The sequence below is a fragment of the Ptychodera flava genome, chromosome 9 (assembly GCF_041260155.1).
Source record: "Ptychodera flava strain L36383 chromosome 9, AS_Pfla_20210202, whole genome shotgun sequence".
NCBI classification, from domain to species: domain Eukaryota; kingdom Metazoa; phylum Hemichordata; class Enteropneusta; family Ptychoderidae; genus Ptychodera; species Ptychodera flava.
The window spans coordinates 2,227,277-2,244,000 of NC_091936.1; the positions used below are offsets into that span (position 1 = coordinate 2,227,277).

The window sequence follows — 16,724 nt, forward strand, 5'->3', positions numbered from 1 at the left end:
TATTTTGATCCCCTTTTATGAAACACAAAGTACGTTATCACATTTTCTATTCTGAGTTGCTAGTCTATTAAAATTAAAATTTGATCTCAAATTGTCAATTCCTAAAAAACCCATCTACAATCCGTTATACTATTTTTCAGGTTTTTTTTCCTACAACGACAAATAAACTTCAAGAGATTATTGAAATCCTCTTTAACCGACTTGTCAGGAAATACTGGTAAGGTTTGGTATAGTTTTTCCTGGATATAATGGCATGCAGTTGAACAAGTTTATTTGGTCCTTTTCGAGGCGGAAGACATACCGCAGGCTATGAGTCACTGGTGCGTATGCGTTTTACAGTAAAGTGCTCAACGTTGGTGGCGCTTTACTGACGCAGGCCAACATTTTAGGGACTGCACGTCGGTGCTCTTTGTGATCATTGAGGTAGCTCAGTCTCCAATATTTCAGTCTTGTTTGTTTATGAATACATACATGGATTAAATTACAACTGAAACATGAAGATATATGTTTGTTATTTACTCTATGTAGGCCCCTATGTATTCATAGACACCCCCCAAAAAAACAAAACAAAAACTTTGTAAGAAAAAAGTTATATTGTTTCCACTATGACACATACTTTTACATTTACTTTTCGTCCTATTCATCCACTTGCCCTGTCAGTTGCACCACAACAGTCCCTACAAATTTTGATTTTCTCCCGGATGGTTCACCAAATCATTGCTTTAATAGTTATTCAAAATGGTAAAATTTTATTCTATTTTCATATTAAATGGCTTCGAAAATTGAATTCATTTTGGTTTTTACTTTTTGTTTTCAAAATTAAGATTATTTTCGTTATGATTTTCATTTGATTTTGTCGTCTGAAATGTAAATCATTTTCATTTTGATTTCATTTTAATTTTCGTTTTGATTTCAACTTTTGTTTGCATTTTGAGTTTATTTTTTCATCTTAAAATCAAATTTACTTCAATTTCCATTTTCAGGCTTTTGGCTTATCTCGTTGGCCATACTACAAAACCGTTGTTGTTGATATACTTTGTATGTATTCTTAAACAAACAAACAAACAAACAAACAACAAGAAAACATCGGAGATCGATTTCCCGGTGCTCACACTTCTGAGCTCAGCTATTCTCGATCACGCATCATTGGTCTGAAGATGTCGTGTAACAATCGAAAAGTTGAAAAAAAACCTGCAAAATAATAATGATTTTATGGTCAATTTGAATTCGAAAATGATGTACTCATTGCGTAAAAGAAATACATGTAATCTTAAGGGTGATCGAGTCACTAAATTTTTTACCAACAATTTTCGTTATTTTTCTCTAACAGTAAGACTTATATGTGAGGATAAGATTATGATAAAAATTCAGTATGTCACCAGACTAATTTAGCAGCTAGAAGGATTTGAAATACACCCACTTTATCCCATTCGAATGATATAAATTATGAATCTCCCGTAAGTGTTGCCCAACCCGATATATTTACTTTCAGCTCCTTTCTTGAAATGCTGCACTTATTTTATTTACATGTGAACCACATTGAATAATAATGAAATAAATGAAAGTTTTAGCTTTTTTCGCTGAAAATGTGCATAAGAATTTAAATTATCACTTCTCAGACCTTCCAAAACAACAGTTAAAGCTATTGTAAACTTAAAAGTAATGACAAAAACGCCTCATCCATACTTTGTAGAATTATTCATTTCCAATCCAACAATTTTGTTTATTTTCACATAAATTATTGTTCAGATATTGCACATTATATGCATGAAATAAAAATATGGGGTCACCAGCCTATTTACAATGCTACATCGCTTAACATCACATATGTGAAATGGGAAAAATCACAATTTGATGAGAAATAAGCTTAAGCTTATGTCCTTTTCAAATTATTTTGTTGGGATTTTTAGATACTTAGATAGGCCTACTGTAAGTATATCGACATTCAAACATTTAAAACTTACAACTCGAAGATAATATGATGTTCATTCAATCATCACTAACAACGTCCGCTTTCATGCTAAAAGCTCTTGCAATAAGTTATATGAAGATAGGTCTCCATCAAAACCACTGTGTAATTTTTACTGTGAGCACGGCCGGTCCCGTACAGTGGACGCGCGCGTAGTAGAGTGCGCGTTTTGTTGTTTGCAGCTATGATCCCCAAGTGACTCGACATTGAAAGCCGGGCACACACAGACCGAATTGTTCAGAAGGGGTGACAAGAACAGCTGTTATATTTGCTTTCTGAAAACAACCGTTACATTTGCAATTGATATAAACATAAATATGACAGCTAGAAATGATTTCATGTGCCTCCTCGGTTGCGTCACCTATCACGTGCTTATCAGACACTGTCAGTCGAATCCGAAATCCATGCCGAATTCAAAGCTTGGTTAAATGAAATATAACAGTCGACATGACGGTACGATCATGGAGGTAGTAGAGATGGTACGATGATGCACATGTCGCTCCTGAAATTCTCCCAACTGTGATATCTGCGGTATTTGGAAACCATGACGGCGGTTCAAGACTTTACAGAAAAGACTCTGAAGCTTCTTGAGCTTGAGAGAAATGAAGACATTGAGGAAACCAGGTGCGATATCTATTTACCACAGGCGCTCCGTAGCTGGGTGGCCGGTGGTCTGCTTAATAGATCGGTTTTCGGCTCGATCTATCGATCCCGTAGTCGATATGCCCGCCAGTGAGTATTTAGGTTGCAGTGGCGGACATATCGACTACGGGATCGACAGATTGAGCCGAAAATCGATCTATATAGCAGACTACCCAGCTAAGGAGCGCCTGTGCTCTTTACGCCCGTCCCTATTGACAATACAATAACTTTGAGCTTGTTCCCAATGTTCTGCTTTTCACACTTTGCAGGAAATTGTGGATTTCAAGTTCGGCAAAGGAACTTCAAAAGAGAGGGTTATGTCTTCTTAAACTGCAAATAACCAGCATGCGTACTGGTTTATATGGCCGGACCTTGGTTGTAATGGAGTTAGCAAGACATTTCACTGACAGAAAACTTCCATGCCATTCAATGACATCAGGTAACATTTGTTCACACATTTTTCGATTGCTATGTGTATTCTTAGTCAAAATATTCTTTGTTACGAAATTACCTAAGGATAATAACATTTCAAGTCGACGCTCACTGTGTCACTACATGCAATTATGTAACGCTGTATTTAATATCCTCCATCACTCTCCGTCCTCAGACGCCTATCGTCGTGCTCTCAAGACACATTTATTGAAACACTCAATACCTTTCACTTTTTTGTTTCCCACAGTTATTATATTCCTGTGCCTACAGCTCAACTAGATTTAGATGCATTGTAAATTCCATTATTATTATTATATTATTATTATTATTATTATTATAATGGTCTTTACCTAGTGCTGGATATTCACTATGTTTATTTATTAAAGGGAAACAGTCATCGGAACTGCGCCTGTGTGAGTTTCTTGTTGACAAACAATGTATTTCGTGCACGATATTATCTAGATGCACCTCATCATCATAGCTGCAACATTTAAATTATACGACGTAGATTACGTCAGACCTGTTTTAACTTTCATCAATCACCATCGTACCTTGGATACAGTGTTTACATTGGTGGTATGGGTCTCATACGACCTTCTAGCGCCATCGTACCTTGGATACAATGTTTACATTGGTGGTATGGGTCTCATACGACCTTCTAGCGCAGTTCCGACGACTGTGTTCCTTTAATATTTTTGTTGTTATTGCTGTTTTGTTGTTGTAAAGGTAACATCCTTACATCTCATAACAACATTTTTGTTAACTACCAAGTAGGAATACAAATAGGTTGAAATCCAGATGAAACTATTCCTTGTCAATGGCCTCTTCCGTTGGATTTTATGCTAATTCCAAAATCTGGCTGGAAGATTCATTGTTCATTCATATAAGGAAGTCAGTTCAAGCTTTTTCATAACATTGATGGATTGGAGTGTTTCAACCTTCCAGCACAGTTTCTTTTGCTGTGCACATTAATTAGAGATAACATCAAAATTGTTAATAATCTCACATCACAGCAGATATACAACCATGAGGATAAGTAGATGAATATATTTCTAGAATGGAAAAACATTAATTACATTACTTGCCATCTAAATTCTTTTCTCCAGCCCACTTTATATCATTATATTTTTTCTTAGATTGCTTTCAACCGTGACATTTATTGCATCTCAGTGATAGAGAGAAATCTAGTTTAAGGGAATATGACTATAGTTCTGTCATAAGACCCAATGATAGTTGTTGATACTGTGATCAAGGTTGCTTTGATCTGAATGGAATTTGTTCAAATGCAGAAATAGATGAAAAAGAGATAGGTGATCTATCTCTGCAAAAGTATAAGTATCATTTGTGACAAAGTTGTGCCAGAGAATGAAATTGAGCTTGATTTTTAGATCCCATTTTGTCTTGTGTATATGACGATCAAAGATTATCTGCTCGTATAAGTGGAATAATCCAGTGATTATACATATATAAAGTCTGTAAGTATGTGTGTATGTGGCCACTTCAAATGTTCTACCATATATTCAAATCATAATGAAAGTGCATCATTGTAATTTTGAAAATATTATTTTTAAATTAAAATTTTCAGATAACACTTGCCTTTGTGCTTTGAAATTTGTATGAAGGTTCCTCTGAATGATTGTAATGAAATTTAAAAGTTTATCAAAGTTTGTAAGAGAGGAATTTACACTTTTTACAATAATATTCAGAACTTTCAATTTGATTACGAAACACAGCATCAACAACATATGAAACGCATCTCTTTCAATGAACTTGTATTTCATTACAAAACATTTTCTTCATGAGAAATCCTGTAAGTTGTATGTCCTCAATGAAGATTTCTGTGAGTACAGTTGTCTCTTACATTAACTTGGAAAGATAAATTTTCACACATTAGTTGATTACTGTGACTGATATTATTTTGTAGGTGATATAATTGGTTTATCCTTGTCTCAAAGCCATCATTGCGGAGATATGATTGCATCTGGAATTCTAACAAAAGTGAGAGAAGTTTCTGTGACTGTAGCATTTGATGAGTCTTATGACTCCTTGTCGCTGAGTGAACAAGATCTGTACACCATCACTAAGTTGGCTAATGACGTCACTTACAAAAGAATCAAAAAGTAAGGTGATCACTTCTTACACTTCTGTGATGATGTATGTTTGGCTTTTTCATATTTTTCAGGTAGATTACAACCCATACATTATGCAGTGTCAGCCAATTCCAATGACATGGAATGGTAAATCCAAGAAACACCTGAATGTAATATTGCAGTTTCATGAGACTTTCATAAAGGGATTTAGTAAGAGTAACCATTTTCAAAATGTGTTCAAAAAATGATGCCACCATGTTATATTTCAAGAAGAGTCTAGATAGAAATATTTAACCATTGTGTAGTCATCTACCTTAAAGTCCCAATAGCTGTTAATGTGTAATGAACTGATGTCAAAATATCCTCAGTTTTCCAAGAGTTTTCTTTGAATAAGACCCATTAAAGACTGAAAAAGAGTATAACACTGTCATGTGTTGAAATGGCATGTCAATTCAAGTGTTTTAACATGATTTTAGATTTCCTGCCATTTTCGAAAACTAGTCATGTGACAGAGAAAGTAAAGATTACAACAACAAAATGTTAGCCATCATGTGTTGTGCATCATCTTTGTTTCCTTTATGATCAGGATGTGTATTTGCAGGAAATACTGCATTTTGTGTACTTTTCCGTGGGGCACCATTTTATGAGTGCGGCACCCCTTTATTATTTAACCTGTACAAACGTGTAGGCATGGTCCAACTTAGGAGCAGTGATACTTCTAAACATGTCCTTCAGTTACCACATTTACACGAACCAACTTTGGTTTAAAAATAAAATCATGAAAATAATGCATAAAATTCACAGCAATTGGGGCTTTAACCCTTTCACCACCATGGTTTGTTCCAAATCCATTGTTTTCTATGGTAAAGTTGGACCTGTACACAGGGAACTGGGGGTGAAAGGATTAAAGCTATTACATCTAAGATAAGAATTTCAATGCATACTAACTTTACAGTGTTACTTTATTTGTTTTCAGAGCTCTTAATGACATGGATGGAAGGCACACTGTAAGATCATATCATCTTATGGATGTGTTGTTTGGCATTGCACCTCCTCAAGTAACTACAATGAACCAGACACAAGGTTTGTTCAAACATTTCAAATCTCCATTCAAATACTGTATCAGGAAGTGTAATTTTTTCATCAAAGTTGACTTTGACAATACTGTCAGGCTGCGTATTTGTATCATCAAAGGTGACTTTGACAATACTGTCAGGCTGTGTATTTGTTTCATCAAAGTTGACTTTGACAATACTGTCAGGCTGAGTATTTGTTTCATCATAGTTGACTTTGACAATACTGTCAGGCTGCGTATTTGTTTCATCAAAGTTGACTTTGACAATACTGTCAGGCTGCATATTTGTTTCATCATAGTTGACTTTGACAATACTGTCAGGCTGCGTATTTGTTTCATCAAAGTTGACTTTGACAATACTGTCAGGCTGTGTATTTGTTTCATCAAAGTTGACTTTGACAATACTGTCAGGCTGTGTATTTGTTTCATCAAAGTTGACTTTGACAATACTGTCAGGCTGCGTATTTGTATCATCAAAGGTGACTTTGACAATACTGTCAGGCTGTGTATTTGTTTCATCAAAGTTGACTTTGACAATACTCCTGTCAGGCTGAGTATTTGTATCATCATAGTTGACTTTGACAATACTGTCAGGCTGCGTATTTGTTTCATCATAGTTGACTTTGACAATACTGTCAGGCTGCGTATTTGTTTCATCATAGTTGACTTTGACAATACTGTCAGGCTGCGTATTTGTTTCATCAAAGTTGACTTTGACAATACTGTCAGGCTGCGTATTTGTTTCATCAAGGTAACTTTGACAATACTGTCAGGCTGCGTATTTGTTTCATCAAAGTTGACTTTGACAATACTGTCAGGCTGCATATTTGTATCATCATAGTTGACTTTGACAATACTGTCAGGCTGCGTATTTGTTTCATCATAGTTGACTTTGACAATACTGTCAGGCTGTGTATTTGTTTCATCATAGTTGACTTTGACAATACTGTCAGGCTGCGTATTTGTTTCATCAAAGTGACTTTGACAATACTGTCAGGCTGTGTATTTGTTTCATCAAAGGTAACTTTGACAATACTGTCAGGCTGCGTATTTGTTTCATCATAGTTGACTTTGACAATACTGTCAGGCTGCATATTTGTTTCATCATAGTTGACTTTGACAATACTGTCAGGCTGCGTATTTGTTTCATCATAGTTGACTTTGACAATACTGTCAGGCTGCGTATTTGTATCATCATAGTTGACTTTGACAATACTGTCAGGCTGCGTATTTGTTTCATCATAGTTGACTTTGACAATACTGTCAGGCTGCGTATTTGTTAGTCCCCACGGACACCACTTATAGGTTTGGTCATGTCCGTGCGTCTGTCCGTGCATCCGTGTGTGCGTGTGTGCGTCCGTGCATCCGTCTGTTCACGCAAATATCTCAGAGATGCCTGGAGCGATTTTGTTCAAACTTGGTACAAGGATAGTACCTTACCTCATACAGATGCACGTCGATTTGTTTCACAATGCGATCAAATTGGCCGTGTTAGAGGACTTTTTAGTTTTCACCTCCATAGACTCCCATGTATAAGGCAGTCCATAGACTCCCATGTATAAGGCAGTCCATAGACTCCCATGTATAAGGCAGTCCATAGACTCCCATGTATAAGGAAGTCCATAGACTCCCATGTATAAGGCAGTCCATAGACTCCCATGTATAAGGCAGTCCATAGACTCCCATGTATAAGGCCAAGAAAAATAAAATTTAGTTTCTCATCGTATTCATATTGCAAAAAGGATGCAGTGACACAGTTTTTAGTCCCCACAGATAAAGTCCAGGGGCTTATAGATTGGGTCATGTCCGTCCATGAGTCCATCCGTTCACGCAGATATCTCAGACACTTTGACAAAATGTCACGTGACCTTGGTGACCTTTGACCTCAAATATACATATTTGTCCATAACTCAGTAACCACAAGTGCTACACCCTTCATATATGGTATGATGGGACAGCTTATGACGCCACATATTGCACCTCATTAATTATGCACATATCTAATTTTGAGCGAGCCAATAGAGCTAGAGGTCTGATTTTTGGTATATAGGGATAACTTAGCAATACAATTTTTTTGACAAAATGTCACGTGACCTTGGTGACCTTTGACCTTAAATATACATATTTGTCCATAACTCAGTAACCACAAGTGCTATCATATATGGTATGATGGGACCCTTATGACGCCTTATATTGTACCTTATTAATTATGCACATATCTTAATTTGAGCGAGCCAATAGAGCTAGATGTCTGAATTTAGGTATATAGGGATAACTTAGCAATACAATTTTTTGGACAAATGTCATGTGACCTTGGTGACCTTTGACCTCAAATATACATATTTGTGCATAACTCAGTTACCACAAGTGCTATCATATATGGTATGATGGGATCCTTATGACGCCTTATATTGTACCTCATTAATTATGCACATATCTAATTTTGAGCGAGCCAATAGAGCTAGATGTCTGATTTTAGGTATATAGGGATAACTTAGCAATACAATTTTTTGGACAAAATGTCATGTGACCTTGGTGACCTTTGACCTCAATATACATATTTGTGCATAACTCATTACAACAAGTGCTACACCCTTCATATATGGTATGATGGGACACCTTATGACGCCACATATTTTACCTCATTAATTATGTGCATATCTAATTTTGAGCAAGCCAATAGAGCTAGATGTATGATTTTTGGTATATAGGGATAACTTATCAAGACAATTTTTTTTACAAAATGTCACGTGACTTCGGTGACCTTTGACCTCAAATATACATATTTGTCCATAACGCAGGAACCACAAGTGGTACACCCTTCATATTTGGTATGATGGGACACCTTATGACGCCACATATTGTACCTCATTAATTATGTGCATATCTAATTTTGAGCAAGCCAATAGAGCTAGATGTATGATTTTTGGTATATAGGGATAGACTATAGGAGAGAAATTATTTGACAAAATGTCATGTGACCTCGATAACCTTTTACCTAGAATACACGATTATGTCATTAAATAAGTAACCACAAGTGCTATGTCCTTTATATTTAATAGGATGGGAGACCTTATGACAACACATGCTTTACCTCATTAATTATGCACATATATAATTGTGGGCAAGCCAATAGAGCTTTAGGTCTGAATTTTGGCATATATGGATTAATTAGCAATACAATTTTTTTTCTTCAAAATGTCACGTGACCTTTATGACCTTTGACTTGATTATGCATATATATGCATAACTCAGTAACCACAAGTTCTTTACGCTTCAATTTTGATAGGATAATAGACCTTAAGATGTCACATCTTGTAACTCATTTATTATGCCACTATGTATTTCTTGGCTGGCCAATACAGCTATAGGTCTGATCTTTTTTTCCCAATTTAGAACCATAACTTAGACATGCCTCTTGTTTCAAATTGGGAACAATGACATAGACCTATGTGTCCATAGATCTGAACATATACACTACAGTGATACTTCTTAATGACCACATTTCCCTGCCCCATCAAGACTAATACTCCTATTACAAGTGGGGACTATGTCATTGTCAATGACTTGTTTCATCAAAGTTGACTTTGACAATACTGTCAGGCTGCACATTTGTTTCATCAAAGTTGACTTTGACAATACTGTCAGGCTGCATATTTGTTTCATCATACATGTAGTTGACTTTGACAATACTGTCAGGCTGCGTATTTATTTCATCATAGTTGACTTTGACAATACTGTCAGGCTGTGTATTTGTTTCATCTTGACTTTGACAATACTGTCAGGCTGTGTATTTGTTTCATCAAAGTTGACTTTGACAATACTGTCAGGCTGTATTTGTTTCATCAAAGTTGACTTTGACAATACTGTCAGGCTGTGTATTTGTTTCATCAAAGTTGACTTTGACAATACTGTCAGGCTGTGTATTTGTTTCATCAAAGTTGACTTTGACAATACTGTCAGGCTGTGTATTTGTTTCATCAAAGTTGACTTTGACAATACTGTCAGGCTGTGTATTTGTTTCATCAAAGGTGACTTTGACAATACTGTCAGGCTGTGTATTTGTTTCATCAAAGTTGACTTTGACAATACTGTCAGGCTGCGTATTTGTTTCATCAAAGTTGACTTTGACAATACTGTCAGGCTGTGTATTTGTTTCATCAAAGTTGACTTTGACAATACTGTCAGGCTGTATTGTTTCATCAAAGTTGACTTTGACAATACTGTCAGGCTGAGTATTTGTTTCATCAAAGTTGACTTTGACAATACTGTCAGGCTGTGTATTTGTTTCATCAAAGTTGACTTTGACAATACTGTCAGGCTGTGTATTTGTTTCATCAAAGTTGACTTTGACAATACTGTCAGGCTGTGTATTTGTTTCATCAAAGGTGACTTTGACAATACTGTCAGGCTGTGTATTTGTTTCATCAAAGTTGACTTTGACAATACTGTCAGGCTGCGTATTTGTTTCATCAAAGCTGACTTTTACAATACTGTCAGGCTGCATATTTGTATCATCATACCGGTAGTTGACTTTGACAATACTGTCAGGCTGCGTATTTGTTTCATCATAGTTGACTTTGACAATACTGTCAGGCTGCGTATTTGTTTCATCATAGTTGACTTTGACAATACTGTCAGGCTGTGTATTTGTTTCATCAAAGTTGACTTTGACAATACTGTCAGGCTGTGTATTTGTTTCATCAAAGTTGACTTTGACAATACTGTCAGGCTGTGTATTTGTTTCATCAAAGTTGACTTTGACAATACTGTCAGGCTGTGTATTTGTTTCATCAAAGTTGACTGACAATACTGTCAGGGAATGTATTTGTTTCATCAAAGTTGACTCTGACAATACTGTCAGGCTGCACATTTGTTTCATCATACATGTAGTTGACTTTGACAATACTGTCAGGCTGCGTATTTGTTTCATCAAAGCTGACTTTGCTTGAAGACTTGTAACTTCACAACTTCAGTGATGCATGTGTTCAAATTATTGATTGTAGTGTAGTCAGCATTAGAACACTTCTGGTATCTAGATAGTCTGTCAAGCACCATTAGGGTGCAAATTTCATTAGGATTTGTATGTCTGTGTGTATGAGTGCATTTGTGTGTTTGTGAGATATATATGTAAGTAATTTGTACCTTATTTAATTGAAAAGTTTATTCTTATAAAACTCATAATGGAAAGATCAAAAGTGATCTTTTTACAGGCTTTACATCAAACATAAAAACAAGAAACAAAAGGAATCATAACATTCTTGCAAATAACCCTTCTCAGGTTCTGTTTGGTTAACACAGAAAACAACTCTTAATACTAATTATTAAAGTTTTTCAAATGAAGCAAACAAACTGGAAAGTATTTTTCTATTGCATTTTCAATCATGTCTGTTCATATTCAATGTATTCTATTTCAAAGTATTATGATAAATTGTCTGTGACTCTACATGTGCAGTGTTGCCGCCCTTGCGACAATGTCCCCAAAAAGAACCCGTTGTCCCACACTCTTGCGTACTGCCGGTCACCTTGGGCGCACTCGTGAGTCAACTGTGATGGGTGTAGTCTATAAGTAATATCTGTTACTGATGATGATCTTTGTTTTGCATAATTATTGGGAGGCTAACACAATGTACTTTCGGAGCTAGCTCTATGATTAAAAGTAATTAAAATGCTGCACTTGATATCATAATTTGCTTGAATCAAGTCCGTCTGAGCTCTGATTTGTGACAGATATGGTATACTGCTTCAATTGCCTGAAATTCAAGCTCAGCGACGCGGTCCCTGTAGCTTGAATTTTGTTCAGTGAAACTAATGTGTTACGAAATAATGCAAAATTTGATTGACAACTGCTTGTTGTCCCCAAAATGTACAAAATGTCCCCAAAAATAAATTGTAGTGGGACACAGTGTCCCCTGATCTAAAATTCCTGGCAGCAACACTGCATGTGTATACATGTAGGTGTATTTCAAGACAGGATTTGTTTTATTTACAAAATGTATAATCATTAATTTTCACAGGGATATCACTCTTTTAAGTTTGATATATACAGTTTGATATACGGAGATATATGGCTAGGCTGCCATTTTGTTTGTTTACTTTGACAAGCACATGAAAGATCAATGCTAAAAAGTTCCAACCACGGTCCCATGTGTTCAGACGCACCAAAATTGATGACATAGACATGGGTTGTTGTGACGTAGAATGATTAGAGAATAAATCCCAAATTTTCTGTTCAGAGACGACAAACTTGGCCAGCGCATGTGATATATATATATATATTTATCACATGAAATTGGCCCGTATTACCACCTGTGTGACATACACCAGCACAGATAAGAATTCATATCATACCCTGTTGTCCGTCATCAGCCAGAACTTTGTTCCTGCGTGGTACTGTTCATACATGTATGATGTCCTCCTTTGGTTCAATAAACAGTTACATTGTTAATGATGGTGACGATGACATAAAAAAGAGGGCCAAATATCTCTATCACTATGTCAGATGATCTCTTATGTTACTTTCCATTGATCTTCACAGAACTGACTCAAAATGCGACATTTTACAACCAAAGTCTTGATGATTCTCAGAAGGAAGCTGTCAATTTTGCCATCAAACAGAAAGAGGTTGCTGTCATCCATGGCCCCCCAGGTACAGGCAAAACAACAACTCTTGTAGAAATCATATTACAGTCTGTTAAACTTCAAATGAAGGTAAGCAAACTACTATATCACTGTAGTTTGAACAATTTGACGTTTGCATGTATTTTCCTTGGTGTACAGGGTAAAGTGTGCCAAGTATGGCTAGTAGATTCTGTCTATCTGGACACAGAATCTGTATAGTGAAACTTGTATTGCTATATCATTATCCTAATATTTTACCCCTTTTAACACCTTTATTTCAGTCTTCTCCAACCAGTTGTCTTTCTCCCCTAAGACAATCCCTACAGAACAAACACACCTAGGCATTATGATGTTAATTGTTTTACCTGCAGCAGACACTGGTCAAAATCTACCATCATTTTCTCTCATTGCTATCTTCCCCTCTGACACACATGGTTTAATTTTTCTTTCTCATTCTCTCAGGTACTGGCCTGTGCTCCATCAAACATAGCTGTTGATAACCTTGTAGAAAAGTTAGGAGATCATGTGAAAATTGTGAGACTTGGTCACCCTGCAAGAATCTCACATGGAATTCATAAGTATTCATTGGATGCAGTGTTGTCAAGAAGTGATGCAGCCCAGATAGTTGAAGATGTGAGAAAGGATATCGACAAAACTCAAGTATGTGTATTCGCCTTTAGAAATTAAACTATTCAGCATAACTGAAGACTTCTTGGCCAACAATGAAGTTTTACAATCGATGAAATTTTAGGGGGTCAATTAACCCTTTGATTGCTGTAATTGTTCCCATCAAAATTTTAGTACAACATTTTCAACAATTTTTATGAATTTTTCTGTAATTTTTTGATAATTTTGGACCAAATGGACATCACATTCCATTGGCTACAGTTTGTTATAAAAATTTTGACAAAAATCTGAAAAATATTCACTAGAGTATACTGTATTCCTCCGATTCTAAGAGCCCCTTTCCAAAACCAAAAATGACGAAAAACATGTTGGGGGTCTAATAACGGATGTCACCGCGAAATTGAACGTGGTAGTTAATTTATGCTAATGTATGCAATGTTATGCAAATAATATGCCAATAATTTTTTTTTATTCACGCTACAGACAACTCATACTTTGTGATATTGAATCATGCCATGCTGCGTAGATACTGGCAGTCGAATCTTTACAAGTATAAATTAAAGGAGATCCAAAAGTTTTGAAATATAGCGTATTTGCCATACCTTCTTTTACTAAACAATACAATAGCAATAAATCTTCGTATTTCGTGAATAGATGATCACCATTAAACTTTGTACAGCAAGGACGTTCCCCAGCAGCAGCTAGCTCCCCATAGCATGGCCACAAAGGTCAGACAATGAGTAAAGGGAAAGTCCCTAAAGTTCTGCTGGCTGTGATTGGTCAATTTACTTACACATTGCAATAGGTCAAAGGTGTCAGTGCATGAGGTCAAGGTAAAACTCTGTTCACTGGGATTGTGTCCGTCCGATGTTTTCTATGTACGATTTTCATTTACGGTACTCCTTAAAATAAAATATCAATTACACGCCGTGAGTTGTATTATTTTGCTCCTAGTTTCAAAAAGTCTAATCATATCTCGAAACGAAATGTGATCTTACGAACAGGCAGGCTCGAACAGGTAAAGTGTTGAAGCATTGGCTGGCCGAGACGAAAGATGCTGCCCCAATCTGGTTATTTGATGCATTGAATTTTTGGGAATAAACCCTGAAGTTTTTTTATTACTTGTATCGATGACCGAAATGTGGAATTCAGTCATCTATGATCAACTGTTCGGAATATGGTATGAACATGCACGTTTTTCTTCTAACTATAAGTGTATAGGGCCATTTATGAAGTTGGGTATTTTTCCCTTGCAAGACTTCGAAAGCATGCATAATCTTGAAATCTGTTACACTATCGTTCTACTCATTGCTGGGACTAGTTCAGAAAAAGAACACACACTAGCATGAAATGCCGTTCAAACCATATATACCTTCATTACATGAGAAAAACTACTAAATTGATGAAACATGTTAACGGAAGAAATTCATAGAATTTTCAGTTCATGCGCGGAAGAAACTTTGGATATCACATTTCGTTTGTCGATACAATTGCCCTCTTCATCGGGGTCAAACCTGTCGAAGTCGATATCGTCATCTAGTCTTTTTGAAAGATTTTACAATACCAATGATATTTCCATTTTCACTGGTTGCTCATACAGTAAAGTTGAACGTAAGAGAAAACGTGCAGCTATTCACAATGATCACAAAAGATACCCTACCTGATAGAAAACTGTTGAAAAAATCTTTAAAAGCACACCATTTAATGTGCCTCATTAGTATGAAAACAAAAGTGTAAAAGTTGAGCGAAGCAAGTTCATGGCTCGTGTCATTCACACGTCCCAAATTTTCTATTGATAATGGCGACAAAAGGATTTCCTGACATCGTCACATGATCCTGTAAAAATGCGTCGATTTAAGAATAAGAATAATAATTAAGAAAGAATATTTATAATGCACCTAATCTCAAAAGGGAGCTCTAGGCGCAGGACAAAATACACTATTCCTTAAAAAAATATGTCTTGAGGGCATGGCGGAATGAAATATGTGAATCCATATGGCGTAGGTGACAGGCAGACTGTTCCAAGTTTTCGGTCCTGAGTGGGAAAAAGAGCTTTCACCAAAGGATTTTGTGGCAACACGCGGCATTCTAAAAAGACATGTGTCAGATGAAGAACGTAGGTGTCTGGAGGGAGTATACATTTGCAAAAGGTCAGAGAGATATTGTGGTCCAGTCCCTGAAACCAAGTCGAAAAATCTATAGAAAGTTTGTACTGTGTACGACTAGCAATGGGCAACCAGTGCAGCGATTTCAAAATAGGTTGTATGTCGTGTGATCTTTTTGCTTTGTAGACAAGTCTAGCAGATGCATTTTGAACATGTTGCAATTTGTCAATGAGGTGTTTCGGGCAGCCAGAAAGAAGGCTGTTGCAGTAGTCTAAACAAGATAGAACAAAAGCAATAACAAGAGTCTGAGTGGCTTGAACAGTGAGTAGATGACGAATAGAACTGATCTGCCTCAGCTGAACATTGGCAGCTCTGCATACATTATGTACGTGCTCTGACATGGTTCAATGGCGATCTAAAGTGACACCAAGATTTTTCACAGATGAGGAAAACTTAATAACTGCATCACCAACTAACGTCGAGTCAGGAAGAGACAATCTGTCTTGCAGTCTGGGTGATATGACAAGCATGGCTTCAGTTTTACTGTCGTTTAACTGGAGTTTGTTGTACTTCATCCATGTTTTGACCTCATTAATGCAATCTCGTAAGGAATCTATGGCAGAGTGGATCTCAGCAATTTTGGTTGCTTTGTAGAGTTGATTGTCATCTGCAAATGCATGGTGACTAACAGAATGTGACCTACCGATATTAAAAAGGGGTTCTGTGTACAATACAAACAAAATTATCGTAGATTTATCGTAGACTTTATTTTCTGACAAGTCATAAGACAGTGCACGATCATCATGGGCAAGAAAGAAGTAATTATTAAAAACATTCTTGCTGTCGACATGCCTAACTACCCTCGCAATCAGCTAGAAATTGGTTTGCCGTATGAACTTCGCCAAGATGCAGACAACATACATGATCGAAATGCTGTAGCCGTTGTTCAAGATGGTTGCTAAGTTGAAAGTTTGAAGCGAGATGCAGCACGGATACCGGGCACGGTTACTTTTGAATATCATCCATCATGACTTATCAGTCATCAAAAAATACTACTTGAAGGCAAAGAAGAAAGCATTCATCCATTTCCCAAGAGTTGGCATGGCACAGAAATGTCACGTCGGTTTTTGGCAAATGATGTGGCTGTACCTCTGCAAAAGCAA

General features: G+C 36.4%; 1 protein-coding gene across 1 annotated transcript in view; it reads left to right on the plus strand.

Moving 5' to 3' along the window:
* The first annotated feature begins 2,395 nt into the window (after nt 1-2,395).
* LOC139139742 (DNA-binding protein SMUBP-2-like) overlaps nt 2,396-16,724 on the plus strand; it is a 47,742-nt gene continuing 33,413 nt past the window's right edge. Inside the window, 6 exon segments of the mRNA XM_070708608.1 lie at nt 2,396-2,593; nt 2,881-3,050; nt 4,968-5,163; nt 6,110-6,216; nt 12,747-12,919; nt 13,292-13,489. Of these exon segments, the coding sequence (XP_070564709.1) occupies nt 2,514-2,593; nt 2,881-3,050; nt 4,968-5,163; nt 6,110-6,216; nt 12,747-12,919; nt 13,292-13,489 (924 nt within the window). The 5' untranslated portion in view covers nt 2,396-2,513.